A 26137-nucleotide genomic window follows, 5' to 3' on the forward strand; every position below is an offset into this window, starting at 1 on the left:
GATTAAGCCTGGTTTGTTTAGAAAAATTGAGATATAGGAAAGCACAAAAAAAAATTGTAACGAACAGAGCACACTTTTACAGTCATGCATGTCTACGGAACGTATCTTAATTTAAAAAAAAAAGTCATCGAAAACTTAATTTATGTCATCCAACATAACAAAAATCTGCTATATTCGACGTCAAAATTAATTTTTATTTTACACTTCACCAGAAGACATTCTGGAGATGTGCAGAAGAGACAATAAAACACGCCCCAGACGAAAAATTCAGTTTCCATTTTGCACAATTAAAGTCTGTTTCGTAAAACAAAACTAATTTAGACCATGGCCTAATCAACAATGATGAAATGGCCATATCATTGATATAAACAATTAAGTTGAATAAGAACAAAAAAAAATTGTTCCTATGTTTATGAATCAAAATGATCAATACGTGTTATTAACTTCAAATAGTTGCTGTGTCAATGTGGTTAAAATCGCCTACACGCTGCGCAATCGGCATGATGGTGTACGTTCCAGTCTCATCAAATCCAATGTTTTTTCATCATTCCTTTTTTTTCATTTAACGTTTAAAATCACATTATCATGATAGTTTTATTAAGGTTGAGCCGGTCATTGTTGAAATGTATAGTTTATGAAATTGCGATCTTTATTCATATATTATCTGTATACTAGTACGTAATATGTCCCATCTTTTTGTGTTTTTATCAGCCGAGTACATAAAAGTACACACAAACTCATTTTGGGTTATTCAAGTTAAAAGAAAAATAAATAAGGCCGTTAGTTTTCTCGTTTGTATTGTTTTACATTGTCATATCGGGGCCTTTTATAGCTGACTATGCAATATGGGTTTTGCTCATTGTTGAAGGCCGTTTGGTGACCTATAGTTGTTAATGTCTGTGTTATTTTGGTCTCTTGTGGACAGTTGTCTCAATGGCAATCTTACCACATCTTCTGTTTTATACAAAAAATAACTACATAGATTTTCTCTGGTGAAAAATTCTATAAATTGGTCATACATAGAACGAATGTTAACTTGTTGTTACCATAGCAACGATTTTACTGATATTAAATAGTTAAACTTTATATCAATTTTGTTCTTTATAGTATTAATACAATGGTTCACTAGTAATGATTTATTCACGTTGATTATTTAAGGTGTAATCTATTGTAAAATGTACACAATACATAAAAAAAAAGATGAAATACGTAAAAATCTGATATTTAAGCTTAGTCGGCCTACCATTTTTACGACGTCATAACAAGAAAACCGCAAGAGATAACTATAAAATTTTTGGTGTTTTATAAGCTCCATATCATAGAGATCAATTAAAAGAAACATCAATAGATTCTGAAGAGGGGCCAATTTTGCCCCTTATAGCCCCTTCTACAACTATCTCCCCTTATTCAAATGCGTGTAGAAACAAACGAATTCTAAACTTGGACTAGCAAATGAATGAATCATCAACCATTATTTACATAAATAAACAAATTTACCTGTTTGACTGACTGCCATATAAAATACGTGAAATATCCTTAGGTGACTGATGCATAAATACACAGACATATATACCAAATAACATCTTTCAAATCTTATACACCTAAATGACATCTTGAATTTCAGTCGTGGGCTTGCATTTTAAGGACATATATATTGACGCATTGTACGGCGGCCGTTAAAATTGTCGTTGTTTGATGTAGTATTTTCTGACATTTAAGAGCATATGATTTCATGCTTTAGATTGTACCCCTCTGTTTTAAACAGGAAGTAAACATGGTAAAATCTTGTGGTAAATTGATGGAAATTAAACTTGAATGAACTAATTGATTTTGTGCAGCACTCACATGTATTGATTAAGGTGTTGTCTTTATACTTTATGATTGTTGACTTTTTTATTGATATTTTAGCAATAATGAATCGATTTGAAATTTACCATGATAAACCGTATTTAAAAGGAAGTTTACTATGATATCATTTGGATTATTAATCATTTGCATGTATATCTAAGATTGGTTGTCTATTTGTATCGATTTTTTATCAAGGTAGAGAATTGTAAATTGACAATACGAATTTAATGTATATGTGCGCATAATTATTGTGTAAAATGTGGATTACACTCATTGCAATTTTAACAATATTTGGTGAGTATTTTTATTTGTATAACATTGCCGAAAATGTTCTATTCTCTACGCTTATTAGTATCGCTTCAACCTTTAAATAACTATAATAACTCATTTCAATTATGAGGAAGACAGATGAAGTCGTGTAAATGGCGAATTAAAATAGAAGATTGAATCATACAGGTAACCTCTAGTCATGATTGAAACTTTATTAATGTATTTCAAGCTTGTTGAAATTATTGTAAAAACACCAAGTTTGTAAAATAGATATACATGTAGCAAGGAACAATCCGAAACTAACTCGATGATAGAAAGACAAAAGTGTGTGGAAAATAAAAGGAACGACGAAAAGAACAAGGTAATAGCATTGATCTTGCCATTAAAAATGAGCGAACGTAATTGGGTTACCATTTTATAAATTTCTTCTCAAATCGGTATATTTGGGGAAATGATTTTGAAAGAATAAGACACGGTGGTCATAATTTCCCTGACAAATACGTAAAGACATCCGTTGTATTGTGATAAGACGGAACACATCATAGTAAGTATTAATACGTTACGATAATGTAAAGAAAATTGACTCACCCTATATGACACCACATCATTTTACATCAGTCATGAAAATCATTAAAAGTTTTATTCATTTCAAAAATGATCATGATGATATCATCAAATGATTAGAAACTCGTGATATTTAAAAAAAAACTCGTATTTTTGGGATGTAATTGACCATATTCTTCATATGCGAATATAATATGTTAATTTATATAGAATATAAGTACTCCCATGTTCATTCACTGAGGAGAAATGAAATGAAAACCAAAATGTTTATACTAAAAGTATAACATGTTCTGTTCATAAGTTTAGAAGAGTAATTTGTATTAATTAATGTAACCACACAAAATATTAGTTATTAAGATCTGTTTCCGCTATGCACAAATATAATTATTTCCATGATACTAAGGTCACAAATGGAGGCAACAGCAGCATATCGCTGTTCGAACATCAGAAAACGATTGAGAGAAAACAAATCCGGGTTACATACTTAAACTGAGGTAAACACATCAACTATAAGAGGTAAACAACAAGACAACAGAAACAAAACAACAGAAACACTATCATAGTAAAAAAAACGAAAACGGAACAGAAACGAACAATTTGTGTATGTGTTACATATTTGTTGTTGTTCATTTTTGTATATAAATAAGGCCGTTAGTTTTTTCGTTTTTATTGATTTACATTGTTATTTCTGGGCCTTTTATAGCAAACTATGCGGTTTAGGCTTTGCGAATTGTTGGAGGCCGTACGGTGACCTAAAGTTGTTAGTTTCTGTACTTTTTGGTCTCTTGATAACAGTTGTTTCATTGGCAATCATACAACATCTTCTTTTTAGCTCACCTGGCCCAAAGGGCCAAGTGAGCTTTTCCCATCACTTGGCGTCCGTCGTCCGTCGTCCGTCGTCTGTCGTCCGTCGTCTGTCGTCCGTCGTCGTCTGGCGTCGTTAACTTTTACAAAAATCTTCTCCTCTGAAACTACTGGGCCAAATTACACCACACTTGGCCATAACCATCATTGGGGTATCTAGTTTAAAAAATGTGTTCGGTGACCCGGCCAACCATCCAAGATGGCCACCATGGCTAAAAATAGAACATAGGGGTAAAATGCATTTTTTGGCTTATAACTCAAAAATCAAAGCATTTAGAGCAAATCTGACAAGGGGTTAAATTGTTAAACAGGTCAAAATCTATCTGCCCTGAAATTTTCAGATAAATCGGATATCCTGTTGTTGGGTTGCTGCCCCTGAATTAGTAATTTTAAGAAAATTTTGCTGTTTTTGGTTATTATCTTGAATATTATTATAGATAGAGATAAACTGTAAACAGCAATAATGTTCAGCAAAGTAAGATTTACAAATAAGTCAACATGACCGAAATGGTCAGTTGACCCCTTTAGGAGTTATTGCCCTTTATAGTCAATTTTTAACCATTTTTCGTAAATCTTAGTTATCTTTTACAAAAATCTTCTCCTCTGAAACTACTTGGCCAAATCAATCCAAACTTGGCCACAACCATCTTTGGGGTATGTAGTTTCAAAAATGTGTCCGGTGACCCGGCCATCCAATCAATATGGCTGCCATGGCTAAAAATAGAATCTGGGGTAAAATGCAGTTTTTGGCTTATAACTCAAAAACCAAAGCATTTATAGTAAATCTGACAGGGGTAAAATTGTTTATCAGGTCAAGATCTACCTGCCCTGAAATTTTCTGATGAATCTGACAACCCAGTTTTGGGATGCCGCCCCAGAATTAGTAATTTTAATGACATTTTGCTGTTTTTGGTTATTATCTTGAATATTATTATAGATAGAGATAAACTGTACACAGCAATAATGTTCAGCAAAATAAGATTTACAAATAAGTCAAAATGACCACAATGGTCAGTTGACCCGTTTAGGAGTTATTGCCCTTTATAGTCAATTTTTAACCATTTTTTCGTAAATCTTAGTAATTTTTTTACAAAAATCTTCTCCTCTGAAACTGCTTGGCCAAATCAATCCAAACTTGGCCACAACCATCTTTGGGGTATGTAGTTTCAAAAATGTGTGCGGTGACCCGGCCATCCAACCAAAATGAAAAAAAAAAAAAATCTGGAGTAAAGGTGTTTATCAGGTCAAGATTTGTCTGCTCTGAAATTTTCGGATGAATCAGACAACCCGTTGTTGGGTTGCTGATCCTGAATTGTTAGTTTTAAGGAAATTTTGCTGTATTTGGTTATTATCTTGAATACTATTATAGATAGAGATAAACTGTAAACAGCAATAATGTTCAGCAAAGTAAGATTTACAAATAAGTCAACGTGACTGAAATGGTCAATTGACCCCCTATGGAGTTATTGTCCTTTATAGTCAATTTTTAACAATTTTCATAAAATTTGTAAATTTTTTCTAACATTTTTCACTGAAACTATTGGGCCAAGTTCATTATAGATAGAGATAATTTTCAGCAGCAAGAATGATCAGTAAAGTAAGATGTACAAACACATCACCATCACCAAAACACAATTTTGTCATGAATCCATCCTCTTCCTTTGTTTAATATTCATAAAGACCAAGGTGAGCGACACAGGCTCTTTAGAGCCTCTAGTTAATATATAGGATAAGAACTGAGATTTTTCTGACTTGGTACAGGACATTTCAAGAAAAATGGTGTTTTGGACCTGTTTTTGCGGCTAGCTTTTATTGCAATGTTAAATATAACACTAAAACGATAGCACTACATGGCAGGACGAAAGTTCAAATAAATGCAATAACATCACAGAGAGAAAAATAACACAAATAAACATAACAAAAGAACTTTTTGAATAGCTGATAGTTATCAAATGTACCAGGCTGATAACGTAATACACCATACGTACGTTTCGTCTACATAAGACTCACCAGTGATACTCAATTTAAAATATTAAACAGAGTCAAACAGAGTCAAACAGAGCACAGTTAACCTAAAATTCCAAAAAGTTGTGCCAAATAAGGCTACGGTTATATTTGCCTAGGATACGAAAATCCGTAGTATTTAGAATAATTCGTACTTTGACAAACAGTTTATTTATAAAAATGATAAACAATTAATGTTCATATCAACACCGAAATGGTGACTAACCGCAGAACAAAGACGAAGACGTAAAACAACCAAGGACAGCACATAAAACGGCACCAAAAACATGCATTGTCACACCATGATACGTTACGTCACATGTTATGTATAAGTGACAAAATATTTAATAGATATAGGAACATGTCGTTTGAGTGCCACACAACTCTCCATCCAGGTAATAATTTAGAAAGGTAAACAATTATAGGTCAGGTTACAGCCTTCAACACCAGCCTTGGCTAACACCGAACAACAAACTTTAAAGGGCTACTAGTGTAAAACTACTCAAACGGGAAAATCAACGGCCTAATCTATAAAAAACGAGAAACGAGAAACACGTATGGACTGAATAAACAGACGACAATTACTGTACATCTGATTCCTGACTTGGGACAGGTGCAAACATTTGCAGCGGGATTAGACGGTTTTCATTATCGTGTAATTGAATATTAAAATTTTCATTTAAGTGTTTTGGTGACTGATTTAAAACATAATATTTTGTCATGTATTTTAAATATTAGTCTTCAATTAAATACAAAAAAAATATGTGGTTATGTTTCCAATGAGACAATCATTTCACAGATTCCACAAAACGAAGTTATATGCAATATCATGTCATAGACTGGCACTGGCACTGGCACTGGTCTTCAAAAATTGAAAAACTCTAACCGTACAAAAAGACTTAAACCTTTGAACTCGAAAAACAGATAAACATTTAACAATTGTTTTTTTAAATTTCAGACTTTGGTGTTTGTGAAACGGTTTATCATGTTATAGGATCAGCTGTGACATTTGCCTGTGATGGTTACAGTAATGTCGTTTGGAAAGGGCCATATGATGGTGGCACGATTTATTCAGAAGGAAATCATGTAAATGAAAATCTTCCAACAAATTTAGGCAGCCGTTTGTTTATTATTGGAAATGGTGTGAAGTTAGTCAATATGCAGTTAACTGACACGGGGTTGTACGAATGCTTTGTAGATATCACAATGAAAATTCCAGTTAAATCCTTCCTTCTGTCGTTTCCTGGTAAGTAACCATGTCAAAGAGAATCAGAAGACAGCATAGGTCACGAGTTAATAACAACCTGATAAACGTCCTTACATGAAACAAAAAGTGATCAAAGGACAACCAATAGTACACAATAAACAATATACAAACAAAACATAAAAAATGCCCTACACGGACCCGACAAAAATCGGGAGTGTCTAGGTGCTCCAGAAAAAGTAAACAGATCCTATTCTATATGCACACTCGTCGTGGTGCATATTCCTGGACATATACATGCATGTGTAATCTTCATCTACAACAATTGCTCACTTTCAACAAAAGTTTATCTGGAAGCTCGTATAAACGGTACAATTGCGATTATAACATTATTGAAATTTGATATATTGATATATTATAGATCAATTACCTTTGGTTTGTGAGTACAAGACAATATTATTGTTTTAGCGCTTTTGAACTCATCAACTCCGTCTTACTATAGATATATGATGTTGGATGCCATTTCACAGAAACTTGTCATAGGTTATATGTAGGTATATTTGATCTGTAAATCTCTAGATTTTTTTTTTATTGTGAAACGTTTTGAACTTTTAAATGTATGTGACAATTTGACAATTTCGGGGAAGGGGTGGGGAAAGCGGCAAGACGTCAATTCTGAATTGATAGGAGGTGCCTCTATGGTTATTTTCATATTTGTTATATTTTTTAAAAAAGTATATCTTTCCATACACAAGTCAGTGCACATGTAACCTTTTCCTATATTGGTTGGGTTTCGTGTAGTGTTTCGGAATAGTGAGATGCCAAAGAGTGAACAGAATAAGAATACCGCAGACTTGAGTCCTATGTCATCATATTGCTGCCGGTAGCTTTATATTGTTGAATTTCGTGTGCCAAAATATATGTACGTTTCAGTGTGACGTCACATACCCATTAATGACGTCATTCGACATATGAAGTTACGCTTTAATGACGCCACATTGTGATCCCATTAAGGAAAAATATTACACTACTTAATCATCAGTATTTCATTAAAAGAGATACAGAATCATTTTTCGATTTACCATTTATTATGAACAAACGTTGATATAAAGAGTATATTACTCAAGACTGCAACCTAACAACATTAATATACGCAAAACAATATGATGATTAAGCTGACATTATATATTTAACACACCAAACTTGATATGGTATAGCAACCATTTTCATAAAGTCATGATACAAATCATAATGTTTTTCAAAATACCATTTTCATTGTATATGCTTTGTTTACTCATTCAAAGGAATCGTGTAGATATTCTTGATATTTCCGATCAGCCGTTGCTCCCAATCCAATCGGTAAGTTTATAATTAAGAGGCTACAATATTGCTTTAATTTATCAGATTATAGGATTAAATCACACATTTTTGGAATTTTGATTTTCTGTGAGTTTACAGTTTATTGATTAATTTTTATTGTAGTAATTTTTTAAGGCTTTATGGTCGTCATCCTGATTTTGTCTACCGTTTTTGATTAAATGGGCCACTAATTACCATGATAAGTATTTCCTCCGTACTACACCAACTGCGAATATTCACATGAAATGAAATTACCATGCTGAATCTTTTTGAACGACCTTTTTTCAATAGGTTTTGTGAATATTTTTGTCTGATAGTTGTTTGGCCCTATGTACATTTTTGGTAAGACGTAATGCTGTCTATGTTAGAAACCGAAATCCATATTTATTTTGAATCCCTTAATTTCTATAGGCATCGCCTATTACAAATGTCTATGATGCAAAAGTGCACTGTAGTAGATGCACTGATGAACCGTAAAATAATATGTAAAAATACCTTAATTATAATAAAAACTTATGTATGACAAGATTTGGACTTGTATCGCCCGGAAATGAGCAAACTATGTTAAAGGAATAGGATTAGTTTGACGATTTGTGCAACCACACTTTCAAACATATCTACGAAAAGAATTATAGATTCATATTTTTTTCAGTATCGATCGAGAAACACATCTGTTAACCATTCATTATTTATTTAGAATTATTATACTGATGTTTGGGAGGCGACTTTCCTGGTATGGAACTTGCGACCTAAATAGAATTATTTAAATAACTTTTTTTTTTTGCATTTAAACTATTATCCTGCATTTTGAAATAAAATTTCTTATTTCAGAAGTCGTATCATTTCATACCTATTCAAAGCAACTTAAACTACTGCAAACTTTCCAAACCAGAGGTAGGTTTTATTTTGTTGTACATTACTCATTAACTTTTATATCAGTTTATTATAAATCAACACAGTATAAATTGTAAACAAATATTGCATTACTAAAAATAATTGTCATTAAAGTTGTTATAACAAGCTGTGTCAATTATATAAAAATGGCAGGCATGAACAGGTTGAAAAAGTAGATATTAAAGATCAATATATATATATGTTAAATTGTGCCTATCATCAGTATGAAAGTTATGTTTGTCTCCTGATGATCGCGTGTGCAACCTGGTACCCAGGATTCAATGTAACTGATAAAGCTTCGAAATTGTATCGTTTTCTCAAGTTGCACATGAATTCACTAAAAACTGACTGTCAATAAATAATAATACAATGTAAAATGACCAACATCAAAATAAAAAAAAAAATGATAACCAGCATAATTGCTTTCCAAAACGAATATTAATAGAAAAAAACAAATCAGTTCGGATGTTATAACAATGAACGATTGCAACGTATAGCATTATTGACATTGTCATCGTATCCGTTTTAACGCAGATGAAATTATATTCTTAAATAAATTGAGTAGTAGTTGTGAGGCTAAATTGTTACAGCAGATTTGTAATATCTATAAAATGATTAGTGATTTTGTACAAATCCCTTACAGTTTCGTTCATTTAAATTGGACTTTCCGATTCGAATTTTTTTCTGAAGCTTGAAGATGGGTATTTTCGTAATTTACCTTCAGTGAAATTCTAAAATCTCTTGGATATTTACCGATTTTTTACAAATGCCTAATATTTTCAGTAATGTTGTTATGAAATTTATTAACTTTTTAACGGTTTTATAGAATCCCTAGCAATTTTTACTGTGATTCTGTATAATTCCAAACATTTTCAAGGATTTTACAAATTTACGTACATTGGTATTTTAGGGATTTGACATAATCACTGATTTTACAATTCTTTATTTTTAATATCTTTTACTTTTTGGAATTTTATACTACTGTCATACAAGTGAGATGTTTGGCCGGCTACAAAATCAGGTTAAGCACATCACTTTCTACATACGAAATGACTGTGCAAAGTCAGAAACATGACAGTTGTTGTCAATTCGTTTAATGTGTTTGAGCTTTTGGATTTGCCACTTGATTAGAGGCTTTTTTTTAATTTTCCTCGGAGTTTATTTTTAATTGTAATTTAACTTTTCACTACATTATCTTTATTTAACACTTATTTTATATTCAAATAAATGACACCTTCGTTTATCTTGCAGGTACCTTATTGTCAAAATCATATAAAGTTTATAACTAAAACGACGGACGATATTTTGTTTGTTTGTGGAACTAACGCGGATGCACCTAAAGGTTTTGAAATCAACACAACCAGTGGTGTTACAACGTATGGATCTGGTAACAAATTCACAGCCGTACCTTGTTCAAATGACCCATTTCATAATTTTACAGCAATTAACATTAGTGAGTATTAAATTTTCATAAATTTATTTCGCTGTCTAGTAGACATATAATATTGATTTCAATTTGTTCACAGATTTAATATAATTTGTCGCATGTTCAGAACTTGTCGTGATGTAAAAGGTTATATAATGAGACTTAATATTTTTCTAGTACATATTTAATGTTAAATAGGACACCGGTTCCACAAGTTGATGATATTTCGGACAATCAGACATCAAAACCACAATATGATATATGCATTACTTAATTCAGAAGTCAAATACATTTACAGTAATTGAACTATCTTAATTGTTTCTTTGTCCGGCGACAGTGCAAGTATTTGTGTTGCTTATTCTTTAGTTTTCTATGCTGTGTTATGTGTACTATTGTTTGTCTGTTTGTCTTTTTCAGTTTTAGCCATGGCGTTGTCAGTTTATTTTCGATTGATGAGTTTGACTGTCCCGCTGGTATCTTTCGTCCCTTTTTTATTGACAGGAGTCACAGTTTACATGTTTAACATTTCATATGTAGTAGACGTGAACCTAAGGTCATACAAATTCAAAAACAAAACAATATAACATATGTCGCAATGCTGCTTCATTCTGAATATTAGTGAATAATTGAAGATTCATTGGTAGAATGTTTTTTTATTTATGTTTTCAGTAGAAATATTTTTTTTTGTATTAAAATAGAACTAGTACCAAATAATCAACACTTCTAATATGAATATTCAGGAATTTGAAAACAAGAAAAAGTCTGGTTTGTTTTCTTTGCAATTGGGGATTTTTATTTAACAACATTCAGTTGATTCACACCCACTTTGAAATACCAAAATAATGCAATGGTGATTTTTGTTTAAAAAAAGCATATGTTCAAGAAAGAAGGAGAACAGTTTTACATAAAATACTTTCATCCAAGTAGATTCTATGTCGTTAACTTCAATACTTTGTATTTTTAATTATGTGTCTTCTTATTTCCACTTTGTAACTAAAGCATTTATCCAAAAGCATTTTTTTTTATTATAAATCTCAATAAGTATAGTATGTTAATGATATATGATTTGAAACAACACTCTTTATCATTACTTATACACTGCATCAATGCAAGTAATGTTTAAAGTATTGGTTTTTTTTCAGAACATCAAAATTCTAGCAAAGAGGATGATATTTATTATGGTAGCACATTGCATTCGGAATCAACAATACAGAGACCTATACCCCGGTCTACTGATTATATGAAAGGCGTAATAAGTAACAAATGGATGAAAGGTACAAGTAAAAATAGTTTTTTAATTAACTTGTATTTTGATAATAAAGATTAATGGCCGATAATGTAGACTTGCAAAACTGTTTGAAGTAAAACTGATTACAACATATAGCAGATATATCATATCTAATAGTTATCCATCAAAAATGTATTCACAAAAATGACAAACTCCATGGTAAATTCAAAAAAGGTGATGTATAAAACCGGACAAATCAAACGCTCGACTATATTTACAAATAGAACGTATTGTCAAAAAAGGTCATGTTTCTAACTTGGTCCAGGCATTTTCGGATGTAAATGGTAGGTCGAGCGATCTGGTTTATAGCTTGTTTAACCCTTTAAATAAGTAGCCTACAAAGGGCATTGGATGTCATGCTGATCCTTATCTTGACCTTTGAATTGTAGGTATGAGCCTGTATAACAACACCAAGAGAACAAGAGAATGAATGTGTCAACGATCTTTTGATTTGAAAACAGCTTCATTAAACCTATCACATGTGTTAATATTAATATCACTATATATTACTATCTGAAGCGTTGATTACGCTATTCAATTTGTTTGTTCCTTAGATCCACAGTTTGTAGGCTCTTTTAATGTTGATGATAGAGTGTTCTTCTTCTTCCGTGAGACAGCTGTAGATGTACCTCCGAATGCATTCAATGTTTACTCCAGAGTTGCCAAAGTTTGTAAGGTAACACATATATATATACATATATCTCATTTATTTATTCATCGAATGTATGTAGCATGCATATTTTAGTTTGACTCGAATGAAACTAGTTCATTTTTGCCGACAATGGCATGCACAAATTGTGCGTAAACTACCCGTTTATTCAATAGATTGCATTTAACTTAGTGGATTCTATATTTGCAAACTTTTTATAACTTTCACAACAGTAAAACTGAACAGTCTGCTTTATAATTAGCTTCTATACATTGTGCATTAATCTTGTATACTTTGAAATCTTGCAGATTATAGTATGATATGGTATCAACTGGTAAGAATTTGAAAGTGTGACAGTTTTAGATTTCTTTAATCAACCTAACGTCTTAGATTTATATCAAAAGATCATGTACATTAATAATGTAAACATTCATATCCATTTTTAAAAGCTTTATTGATCAATAGCTAGATGTTTCTTAATTCCTATAGCTTATTAATGTTTTGGCAACGATTTATGCAATTCTGTCACTCGTGTGTTAGTAGACACAGTATCATGCCTTACAACATTGTACAAAATTGAATAATTTTCAAAATGAAAGAAAATAAAAGTTTTATATCATGACGCAAATTAGTTAGAAAATATCATTTAAACAAAAAAACAACTATGTAACAGGTTTGACAAGCATATATATCACATCTCTGTTCATCATACATAGATTATCAATCAAACAATTATTTGAAAATATTGGCTTTAACATATTTATACTCATACTGCACGACTTTAAGTGTTTGTCATTTTTATGTCAGTTAGACGATGAGTACTGATACAAAAAATAAGTAGTTTTAAAAGTGCATGTATTTATCGAACTATAGAAGTATAGCAAGAAAAAGTTACATCATGTATTTTGATGAGTAGAAACTCAAATGAAAATTCAAATCTGAATGAACTTTAACAATGGCAAAATCAATAGTTCAAACACCCCCTACAAGTGGAAAACAACTGTCATATTCCTGATTGGCTACTAATTTTTTTCTTATGTAGCAAAACTATATATAGTGGATTAAACCTTTAACTAAATAAAATCAACTTTCTTGTTATGCAATTTTTTATTTAATGGAAATTAATGGAGATATTTTTAAAAGTTATATAGAATGTCAAATTCAAAACGTCACAATTCGGTTAAAAAAAGTATAGTATTAGAGTATGGGAAAAGCTTCCATTTGACAAAAAGACAGATGCAAAACTATTTCCCTTGAATTTGTCCTACTCAGTCACGCAACTAATCGGCAAACAAATGTTGCAGCTAAATGATTTAATTCCAAGGCATTTTGCGAACATTTCTCCTTTTTTCAGTATCAAATGCAAATATTAAATTTTCAATGATTAAAATTGGTGCTGTACAATATTGGAAAATTGTACATGTTCTTAAGTTTAATTTCGATTGTAATATTGGTCGTCTAAATTTCGCGTCAACGCCTAGTGGCAAATAGTGTAGGTATTATATTCAAGGCAAACTGTATATACGTCGTAAAACACAAAGTTATATGAAATATAATAGTCATACGTTTCGAGTCAAATCAATTTAGCCCAATCCATCTATAAAAGAGGGACGAAAGATACCAAAGGGACAGTCAAACTCATAAATCTAAAACAAACTGACAACGCAATGGCTAAAAATGAAAAAGACAAACAAACAACAGCACACACGACACAACATAGAAAACTAAAGAATAAACAACACGAACCCCACCAAAAAACTAGGGGTGATCTCAGGTGCTCCGAAAGGGTAAGCAGATCCTGCTCCACATGATATATATAATAGATCCAACCGCTTTTGGGTCGCCCAGTCATCATCTACATGTATTCGCAGATCTTTCGGTAATGAAAATATACAAAAGCCCGTGCAACAATTTCATGAATATGTACACAACATTTAAACTTATAAAAGTTGTTGATGACAGTGCAAGTTGTGGAATTATTCTTGTCGCATGCGAGACGCGAATATTTCCAAGCCCCTATATCGTAAGTCACTTAAAACTTCAAATGTAATGTAAATAAATCATTTAAATCTGATATACAAGGTTCTCCACTAAAATAGCTGTATCAGTGAGAAATCTGTTAACAGCATGTTGTTGAATAAAAATATCTAAGTTGATTCTATCAAATTAGTGGTCAATCTGTTATCTAGTGAGGGTTATTCAGTACAGATCGAAAGAAGTTTGAGCTACGATTAAGAATACAGATATTCTATTGTGTATTTAATCTTTTTAATACAGTTTTGTAGAAACAACTGTAGTTTATATAGTAAAAATTCATAAGATTTTAAACATATGCATATACACAAGAATGGTTGGATATATATATAAACCCTCAGATTTGTTAACAATTCTTTGTATATTCAACGGCCTGCTAATTAAAATATATACCACATCTATAATGATTTATAGAAAGATATCGGAGGAAACTCATTATTGAGGAATAAATGGACGAGCTTCCAGAAGACGAGACTAAACTGTTCCATTCCTGGGACGTTGCCGGTATATTTTGATTCCATACGTAAGTACATTACTTTTTAGTATAATATATCATAATTTTCAGCTACCTTTTTTTCTCTCATCTTGTTTCCCTCATACATGTACTTGTTATACAAGTTGGGAAAAAATTGAAAATGAAACAATGTAAACATTCGACAGTAGTATTTGTCTTGCATGCATGTCACATACCCGTCATTGAATAGAAAAATTACTGACTCTTGTGAGTGGGATTGAGGTATTTCTACCTCTAAATATAATAGTTGAAATGAACATGTTTTACGTAGGATGTTCTTGTTTCGGCATTAAGACAGGTGGTGCTATCGTTTTTCAGCACTGGATGTTTAAATTGCGTCTTTCTGTCAAAATGAAGAAGATGAATCCGATACTCATGTAGAATTGATTGTTGGTTGCCTAACGTCTAGTTATATTTCCATGTCTGTTTAGGAAAAATACAAGATCAGTGCCAAGCTTTTTCACCATTACAGAATTCTGTCAGGTTCATTTGATAGTTAAATGCTATTTTAACAAATTCATCACTTGATCTTAAAAACACCTATCGAAATCAAGTTATTGTTAAATTTTGCTTAACATAAATATGTGAGAATGTCATGGCATGTTTAATGAACAATTATTCACCAATTAACCTTTTATAAACTCTATGTAGTTTCTCATTTGAACAGTCTACTATTAACAAGACGAAAGAAAAATATACCAATTTCAACAATCCACATTCATCAATATGAATATGTTGATTTTTTCGGTTTTCGGGTTTATAACTAGAGACAAATTAATTATGTCGAAATCCCTAATGTAGTTTAGTAATCAATTTGATCGTCCTTAAATGCATGAAATATTGTCAACTGAATGCTATTAAGTTAAGAACAATCAGAAACGGTGGAGGTCTAGTACGTCATCATTGGTTAATTTAATGAAGCGTAAATACCCGAGTTATCCATATCATATTCCTTTATAGATGATATCTGTTATATCTCAAATGTGATCTGCTTATACGACAATATTATGTGTCCTTGTCATTATTATGAACGTTTAGATAGATCTTTTGAGTTACTATAACATCTGGGTTTTTTTAAATAAAAATTGCATGTAATAGTGTTTCCATATTATATTGTAGAGGATGTAGTGACGATAGATAACAGCATTTTCTATGGGTTGTTTACAACAAGGTTTGCAATTTGTTTATTTGGAAAGTTTGATTGTAAATGAAAATATGATAAACCAAAGACAACATATATTATTTCATGAATTGTGGACTGTTAATGTTAATAGAAGCAAGCTTGTAAAAATCAAATTATCGTCAATTTTACCGAACCAAGGAGTAAAAATAGCAAATACTTTCTTAGATTAGGAATAAATAGTATATTCATGTATCATGCATCGTCTTTCAGAACTGGAAATCCTGCTTCAGCTATATGTGCATTCAGTTTAGCAGATATTGACAAAGTGTATACAGGTTCATTTAAATATCAGCCCGACTCGAACAGCTATTGGAAAGAGAAAACAACCTCCCTAGACCCAAGACCGGGCCAGGTCAGCTCAATATATTTTGACAGATAGACATACTTTCTCTCATGTTACTGTGTTTTTGTTCACCGTATATCTTCCAGACTAATCTCTTCCATACACATGTGCAAATATTTGTTTTTTATCTTTTGTTTTCATTCTGTGTTAACTTAATCAAAATACAAAAAAAAAGATTTCGAAACATTTGAATAACAATTTATTGATGGATGAAACACATGTATGATTTAAACAGAATAACATTTAAATATTAACACTGTTAAATCTTGTTTTCAGTGTTCAAACGATTCAATGTCTCTACCTGAAGCCAACCTCCAATTCATTGCCGACAATCCTTTAATGTATGAGACAGTCCAACCATTAAATGGAAAACCAATTTTTGTTTTGTATCAGACTGAACTACAACATCTAGAACTAGATCGAAACTTAACCGAAATGGTATTCTATGCTGCATCAAGTAAGACATTCACTGATATAATAGAAGATTTGTGGTAAACACCAAGAAACAATGCTTAAATTGTAAATGGGTGTCACAAATGTTTGACAAAAGTCGAAAAATGTGAAAGAGGTTTGGCCATTTATACTTGAATTTAGTTCACTTCAAAACCAAGTACCCCTGAACTAATTTCACGCTAAAACCCTTTTACAAATATCTTTAAATGTCTATTTCGGTTGTCAATATAACAGATACATAAGTGTAATTTGAGCTTCTAACCATAATTTGGCCTATCAAAAACAGATAAGCACATTATAATAGCACTGAGAATGCACGAAACCGCAATTTTGACAGATTTTGGAAAATTGTTGGTAGTTTTCAAGTCAACACTGTAAGAAGAAAAAAAAGATATCAAAACTACATCAAGTTGGAATTAAAGCTATTCATGTAATCTGTCTTTCGGATAAGAAAGTATTTTACTGAACTCGACACGTTCTCCAATGCATATAATTCTACAGAAACTTGATTTTTTTTTTAGAAAAATGGAAACAACAGGTTTAATAATTTCTTGCGTCCGAAGCGCTTTTCTGGATTTACCTTCATCGGGAACGCTCAAAGCCAAACATTTGAAATAAGAAGATGTATAAGTACCGAAACCGTTGAAGAGATATATGTAAAATACCTAAAATAAATAGCCAAATTCATCTAAAGCCAATTTTGCCTGAGGGAGTTGAAACCTTAGTTTCTTAATAATTTCAAAATTTATAACGTACAATTCAAATAAAGTTTGGTAAATCATGTCAGTACCGAAAAGTTAGTAGCTTTATATCAAAACTCCTTCACTAGTAACATACAGCGTTGCATATAAAAAAAATCTGTAGGAATTTATACAATTTAAAACAAAAAGTTTTAGATATATGATATAAAGTATATTCGAATAATAATAACCCCAAGTGTGACTGAAATATATAGAATTATAATGCAATTATGTTGTAACAATTGTTCTGATTGGATGACAGCAAGCGTAAAATTCTCTATCTCCTTGTCTGTAACTGAGGAAGCCGACATTTTGAATTTCGCAATGTATTGACATGTTATTTCTACAATAATAAACACAAAACTCACTTGTTGCGCCTAAAAATCTTCATTTTATCAAATTTTATTACATTCTGAAACGGCACAGAAGCCAGAAAACGCACGGTGTTTATGTTTGACGCCGGAAGCATACATATGACGTCACCTAGTGTAGGGACCAAAGAAGATAACATCTTTTCGCGGAATTTTCTGTAATGAAGGTTTTACACTGAAATAATGATTGAAATTAAATTATGAACTTGTTTTGCATTAGAATAGAGATAACTGTATTGTATTTGAAGCTTTGCGGACGTCCATCGGTAGTTTTACTGTTGCAAATACCCGTTTACCTGTCTCCGCTCCGCGTCACCAGGTAAACTAAATTTGCGACAGATAAACTACCGATGGACGTTCTTAAAGCTTCGAATACAATACAGTTATCTCTTAAATATCGTCACTTTGGTCTTCTTCCAACTATCAGTAAAACTCTTGTGAAAATTGGGCGTCCATGTAGATGTGTAAGATTCTCAATACGCAGACACAGAGGATAGGAATGAGAATATGACCTCCGATGCCTCATGTAAAGAGAGTGCAACGATCTCTTCGTTTTAACATTTGAAACAAATATTAGAGTGGTCCGTAGGTAGCCTGTTGCAAGCCCAACTTTCTTTCCCTGTCCAGTATACCCTCCTTTTAAAATTGCATATCATCTTTCCGGTCTATTCCTACTTGAGGAACTACTCCTTGTATTATTAGTGTGTTCTTGTCATGAACATGCATGACATATTTGCTACTGGACGTTAAGTAACAAAAAATTAATAATCAATCAACCAGTAGGTTTTGACAACTTTTAGCTTTGACCTTAAGCTTTGACCTTCGAACTAGACAAAAATACGTTTTGGGAGTATTGGCCCTTCTGTTATATATGTATATCATTTCAGTTTTAACAAAACTCTGTTCAATCACCGATGTTGTACTTAATAAACATGCAGCATTTAGATTTATGACTAAAAGGGACTAACATATACTTAATAGTTAATGAATGCAGATAAAAACTTATATTTTGATGTGGAAGAAATCTCTTTTAAGGGTCAATATTAAAAACTGTAATAACGGTTATTTATCGTATTAACGTGGAAAAATCCCTTTGTTTATGTCCAACTTTAAACAATTGTATAGAAACCAAACTCCAAGAAAAATTGAAAACGGAAAATCCTATATCAATGTTCAAAATAAAATGCTTAAACACATCAAATGAATGGGAAAAAGAACTGTCATATGCCTGACGTTGTACATGCACTTCCTTCTGTAAGACTGGTTATTCAACCTGACTTTCTAGCTAACTAACCTTCACACTTTACTTATGACCATTGACATAATTTCATTCAAATTAAAGACATTTAACGTTAATAATTTTCGAAATTTAGGCAAAGTCGACCTGATATATTTTTGGCTATTTTTAGGACGTTTGTAGTTATATATCTTTTCAACTATTTAAGTTCTTCTATATTCCTAGCCGTCAACTAGTCGACTTTGGGCGTTCCAGATAAAGGTAAATCGTTAAAACTTTGTATTTTCATTTTTTATTCTGTATACTAATTGGTTGAATATGAAGAGTACTTAAGCTGTATCAGCATCTACATATACTATTTTTTAGATACTGGGAAGATATACAAACTATTTCATACGGACAACAAGAAGACATTTGTCTCAAGTATATACTCGGCTTCTTTGGATCAAGATGTTATTTGGTCAATGAAACATCATGTAAGTATGATTATTATAATAATTATATATAAAATACTTATGAAAGTTATTGGTCGTGTTTCTTACATGTAGTTCTAACTTTACTATAAACATGATTAATAGTAAAAACAACAACACCAGATGATGATAATATCTGTCATCTCACATATGTAAAATCACCTGAGTGTATGTAAAATGTTCTCTGCTGAATATTCTTTCTGGGAGTCATTGATGATTTAACTCTATCGATCAATGCACACAATGCATGCACATTCTTATTTAAAGTTTGTCAGTCAGCAGACCTGTTTTAACATCAACAGATTATAGAATAGAATTGTTAAAGCCTTATAAATCTTCAACCAAATATTCGTAAAGGTTGTCCTCTGATTTTATCTTTCTTGGAACCAAAGGATTCCATCCGTGCGTATCGACAAGAATGTAAAGTGAAATGTACTTATGTTAGGTTATGATATTAGTTTGGGCAAAATGGTCTGTCGATGTGTCAACCTCGACAAAAATTGTAATATCAACGGTACCAAAGTATGTAAAATTTTTTACAGAACTTGTTAAAATGATGCTTATAAACCTAACAGAACAAAAGTAAAAGACAGACCAATGACAAGTGTGTAGAACTTCAAATCATATAAAATAATTGCCTTTAAATATATAGCTTCAGGAGTCTTCTACACGTAAAAATGTGTTGCTCGATGTAAATTTGAACAAAATTCACATTGCTACATTGTTATCACGATAATCTTTAGACAAGGAAATGCAACATTTACGTGATGATACATCTTACTTTTAGACTATGGTAAAATGTAATAAATAGTGTCATTTAAAAAAAAAAATGCACTACATAGTTTCATTTTCTAGAAAGCTTCAGTTTATGTAGGAACAGACACTAAAGTTCAACAGATTTATGTCATAAACTGTGAACAGCACCTACGAATAGATTCATGTGTTAAAGATCCACATTGTGCTTGGATAAATGATACCAATGTATTACCAGAAACTGAATATAACATCAAGTGTCGTGCTCTTACTTATGTTGAAGAACACCAACTGACGTAAGTTTTTGTCTCTGTTGGGTTTAAATTTCGCATGTTGAATGTTTTAATATAATGCTCCTACATTTTGTCAATACATGACGCATTTAAATTTGCATACATGTGCTTTTTTGTATTCCTGTCTTTCATGCTTGCTACTATGCTTTGTCTATAGAGTGTCTTCGTACAATATTGATTTTCTTTTATGACATAGTTGTTTGTTTTACATTGATTCAGATTATAACACAATGTTGAATGTTGTACTCCAATATATGACATTTAAACCAACTATGCCTGTACATGTTGTATGCTTTGCAAACACATATTTGTCAATAAAATGGAATTTAATGCGATTGCTATTTAGGTGTGAGGTTCAACTTGCTATAAAACTAGGTAGAATCCACTATTTCTACACACATAAAAGTCTTCGCCAAGTCCGAAATGTAACAATTGTTTTCCAATCAATTACAGTAGAATTTGTCAATGTTGATTTTATTACGCCACAAGTAACCTTTTCTGTACTGATGTGTGTAAATGTAAATCGCCTGGTCATTTTTAAATACAATGTTAACTATTTTTACAGACTTGAATAGATTTACTAGTTTCACAATTTTAGGGTCATATAATGACTCTCGTCAAAGTTTTTAGTCATGTTCTACCAATGTACTCATAGTAGTACCTTTTGATATATACATGTAATTAAAGTAATAAAAGAACTTAGTTTGAACTATGAGTTAATGTAACATCGCGATTCTAATGAAATCAGAAGAATGAAAAGGAAAACATATACCTAGAAATTTTATGAGAATTTAAGTTAATTTCAACTGTAATCTTCGAAATTAAAATAGAACATAGGAAGATTTATGGTTGAAGCTTATTCCTGAGTACTAAATATCCCAACATGACAAAAAGCATGTTTCGCTTAAGACTCATACAAACAGTTGATGCCCCAAAAAAGGCAGAAAAGGTGATACTAATTGTAATAGTTAAATCTGGATGTGTGAAAATATTATAAATTTCACTGCCAATATTAACTAATGCGTTCAATCATATTATCAACAAAAAATACATGCTCTTCCTCAACAGATCCTTCCAAAAAATATTAAAAAAAAATATTCTACGAGTTATCCATTATCGGTAGTAAAATAAGATATTTACATCTCTGTTTTGTTCTCTTCAAAGAAATAAGGCAGGAGTTTACACCCACATTAATTACAATCTGTCCATGGATAATCTTCATGCTGGTAAGTATTATGTATAATCAATTTTAAATTTCAAACGTGAAATATACAAGGTATACAACAACAAACACTTCAGGAAATATTAAGCTTTATAAAGGACATTACAGTTCTGTTCAGTCTGTTATGTAAAAGTTGCGTTTTGTTTTGCTGATAAAATAATATGTGGATATGCTTTAAACTAAGTATTCGCACTGCCAAACTGATATTAAATATAAAACCTGTTTTCCATACTTTGTTTCCGGTTTTAATGCATTATATTTTATCCTTACCCCTCGATTTTGCAATTATAATTACACAGTACTCTCAATCTTAATACATGTATTACCACCTGTTGATAATACAACCTTCAAAAGAAATGCAATCCGTCAAAAAGCAACCTATTGGATTAAATTTGAGCTATAATTTTTTACTTTTTATTAAATTGTGACCTTGATAGAGACTTGCCTCATTGTCACCTATACAACTCCTTCTTATTCATATAAGGATACAATAGTCCAAATAAATCGTAGAAAGAAATCACTGGTTTACTTATAATAATCCAATATTATTATGATTGACATATTGCTGTTTGACGTCTTGTAATAGACAAAAAACTGACCTGGTTTTTAAACGAGGTAGTTTACACGAAATTAGTTCACAGACAGACAATGTCACAATAACCGGAAATATTATGCTTAATGTTGTACATTCCTACGGGTGATGCTGCAAATACAAATTCTAAAGTTTATGGTTCGATCCTGGCGTGTGTTCGAACCAATGATCTGCCGCAAATGAGCGATAACGCTACCACGAGACCTACGATGATGTATAATGATTAAAGATGCTGTTTATATGATAACACTCTAGTTTAAAACATCACCATTGGTTGTTATTTTATTCTGATAGGCCATCCAGACAAACCGAGACATTTGCAAGTCACAAAGACAACAGATGACACAATATACCTTCAATGGTTACCAGGAAAGAATGAGGGTTACGACCAAACGTTTGTCTTCGATTATCAAATTGAAAGTTCGAGTGCTTGGACTACACAGGAATACAACCCAGAAGTCAATGATAAAAGTGTTCAAACTTATCAAATAACTGGACTTGTAAATGACAAAGTTTATGTTATAAGGATGTGTGCGAAGAATATATTTGGTAGCAGTAAACATACTGATTTAATTGCGGTATCGACAGCAAGCAGAGGTATAAGTATTGTCCTCTGTTGTGTGAACTTGCATCAGCAATTTGGCATTTTGTTTGTCAGATGCAAGTGATAATTGAAAATTACTTATTATTATTATAGAATGAGCATGCTTAATTTTGCAAGATGAAAAAGAACGACACGTTTAAGTGGTACAAATGATAAGATAAAGATATCATGCGTACGTACATTGTGACTCTTATATTTCAAACTAGAAAGGCCTACAAAGTGAAAATACAGATGTCAAACAATGATATGTATAAGATGTACAAATTCCGTTTTTTAGAAATCAAATCCGATAAGGAAGAACATAAACACTTTTTTTATAAGCTTTGAAGTTGGTTAATGTTTGTGCTGTTAGAGATTTTTTTTATTGACATTACATATATTTATATGTGTTTTTTAACACCGTATGCTCATACGTTTATTCAGTTTGAAGATGTTGTTAGTTTTCCGAATATTTTGTTTTCTGTTACTCATATTTGCTTAAAAAGATTCTAGCTAACCGTAGTTTTACACAATATATATGTAACAGACCCTATTCATATTTTTAACACTTATGCATGCTTTATTTTGTTAACATATTATATACATTTTTTCAGGTGTAAACCTCTTCATAATTCTTTTTGCAATTGCAATCAGTATTTTAGTGATCGTTCTTCTGCTGATATGCTTCATCGAACGAAAAAAACGTAAGTAAAATTATGGAGTTTTAAAGTCACGAAAAACTACAAATAAAATAAAAGTTCAAGTTGTAACTGTTTTTGTTTTGTAAATTTACATTGATTAACTATTATACTAGAAAACATCACCAATAACACAATATTTATATAAGATATAGGTTTAAATGTTCTTGACAACTGTTAAATTTCGTGTTCTTTAAAGACTTGCTGAGTATGCCAATTTGATACACTGTTACCCATTATTGCTGTTTGTTTTGTTCAGGCATTGTTTTCAATATAATGCAATTTCATGCGACTATTGTACAAGTGAGAGGTGCAGCTAGTCATTAAACCATGTGTAATCCACCATTTTCTTCTTAAGGAAATGCCGGTATCAATTCAGTAAAATGACAGCATTTTCCAATCGCTTAATGCGATTGCGTTTTTTTTCAGTTTGTTAAGAGATGTTCCGTTTTTAATTGTTTTCGTTTTTTTGTATTATGTCATCTTAATGTTTGCATGATTTAAAAATCTCGTCCTTTTTCTAAAACAAAATATCAGAAGGTACCACGAACTTATTAATAAATATTCGGTATCAAATTCAGAAATTTACACGATGGTCTTGAAGTAAAGATTCTTGGGACTGGCATTGTTTATCATCTAAATATTGTGTTCTAGTATTCTTGAATTTGTCTTTATGAATATAAATTTTATTAGCTAGCTATAAAACCAGGCTAAATCCACCAATAAATACATAAGAAAATGACTATACCAAGTCAGGAATATGACAGCTATTTTCATTCGTTCGATGTGTTTGAAATTTTGATTTTGGCGTTTAGCGTTTAGAATTTTTCTTGGAGTTCAGTGTTTCTGATATTTTACTTTTTACAGTTTACTCAAATTGTCTAAATATACATCACACATTATTCATTCCAGGAAAAAGCGTACAACATTACACATTTTCTCACTTTTGCATTATAAAATGAAGTATATTCATGATGTTTAATATTGTGGGACACCATTTCTAATATTTTTTACAAATTTGTGACTATCTGTACATATACGGAATATTGTAAATTATATCAATGAGTAGAGTAAAAATGATATTGTTTCGTGAACTCTGTTATTGAAATGTATTGTCTATTTAAAATTTACAGGAAAGGCAGACGATAACAAAGTAGGTGCAAACATTTCAATGAAAGGTAAATATTTATCTTACCTCCCATACATTTTTTTATATACAGTCCGCCAAAAGTTAAGCACCATCTATATATAACTGGCAATATTTTTTAAACTATTGCAAAAAAAATAATAATGTTTGATGTTATGAATTGCCTTTACGATAAACTAAGTAAATTCATTACGACCAAAAAGATTGAACTCCGATAAAGCAGTCAAGCAACTCTTTATTAAAGGCCATATGCGCGTTTTCTGGCGTAAATATTAAATTTAGTCCTGGTATCTATGATGAGTTTATTTACAAATACAATGTTTCTACAGGCGGTCGTGTTAGTGTGCGAAATCTCGTCCGTCGACTTCATAGAGGCAATCGTAGGGTAAGTCGTGTTGTCAAGAGACATGCCCTAACAGGCAGGCATTGTTTCGGCAGGTTTCAATAAGAGAATGAATATCAATGCTTGAATTTGAGCTAAGCTGGCAAAACACTCAGTGGTCAAATGAGAGACGGATATGTTTCGACCAGTAGACGCCATACTACGAGTTTCGCGGGGAAATAAAACGGTTTATGACCAAAACAATATTCGCCCAATGCTTTCAGTCGGTCCTGGTGGTGTTACGGTACGGGTTTGCTTCTTGTACCGTTGTAGGCCGGCTATGCATATTCTGTAGAGTTACATAAACAGACAGACAGACAGAGATTTGGTGCATAAAAACATTGGAATTCCTCATTTTGATAATCCTCCACTTATGTCAACATGGTCACGACCCTTGTACATGGACGACAACGCTAGACTTCACAGAGTAGGGATTGTAACCGAGTCCAAAGAGCAAAAAGCCATTGACACTGTCGTTTGGCCTTCCATGTATCCATACATAAACCCTATCGAACATGTCTGGGATGCCATTGGCTGAAAACTCAATCGCAGAAACCCACCTTCACAAAATTTTGTCGATTTAGAAGTGGCAATTGTTGATAAATGACTACGATTTCCTCAACTAAAATTTTGAAGGCTTGTAACGAGTATGAGACGGCGGATTTATAACTGTACCGGAAGAGAGGTTGTTACACATGCTTATGACTCAAATATTTAAATTTGTCGAACAACCAAAGATTATTTGTAGA

At 31.8% G+C, this 26137-nt stretch overlaps 1 protein-coding gene across 1 annotated transcript in view; it reads left to right on the forward strand.

Annotated features, from left to right (window-relative positions):
* Positions 1–1837: 1837 nt before the first annotated feature.
* LOC139519180 (semaphorin-2A-like) overlaps positions 1838–26137 on the forward strand; it is a 33206-nt gene continuing 8906 nt past the window's right edge. Inside the window, exons 1-18 of the mRNA XM_071311044.1 lie at positions 1838–2142; positions 6509–6796; positions 7223–7304; positions 8059–8113; positions 8945–9007; positions 10259–10460; positions 11576–11707; positions 12276–12397; positions 14819–14927; positions 16038–16089; positions 16312–16453; positions 16721–16901; positions 19612–19721; positions 20574–20767; positions 21929–21990; positions 22873–23175; positions 23776–23865; positions 24993–25037. Of these exons, the coding sequence (XP_071167145.1) occupies positions 2106–2142; positions 6509–6796; positions 7223–7304; positions 8059–8113; positions 8945–9007; positions 10259–10460; positions 11576–11707; positions 12276–12397; positions 14819–14927; positions 16038–16089; positions 16312–16453; positions 16721–16901; positions 19612–19721; positions 20574–20767; positions 21929–21990; positions 22873–23175; positions 23776–23865; positions 24993–25037 (2269 nt within the window). The 5' untranslated portion in view covers positions 1838–2105. The remainder of the gene's footprint in view (positions 2143–6508; positions 6797–7222; positions 7305–8058; positions 8114–8944; positions 9008–10258; positions 10461–11575; positions 11708–12275; positions 12398–14818; positions 14928–16037; positions 16090–16311; positions 16454–16720; positions 16902–19611; positions 19722–20573; positions 20768–21928; positions 21991–22872; positions 23176–23775; positions 23866–24992; positions 25038–26137) is intronic.

This window comes from Mytilus edulis, chromosome 4 (assembly GCF_963676685.1).
Source record: "Mytilus edulis chromosome 4, xbMytEdul2.2, whole genome shotgun sequence".
Classification (NCBI taxonomy): domain Eukaryota; kingdom Metazoa; phylum Mollusca; class Bivalvia; order Mytilida; family Mytilidae; genus Mytilus; species Mytilus edulis.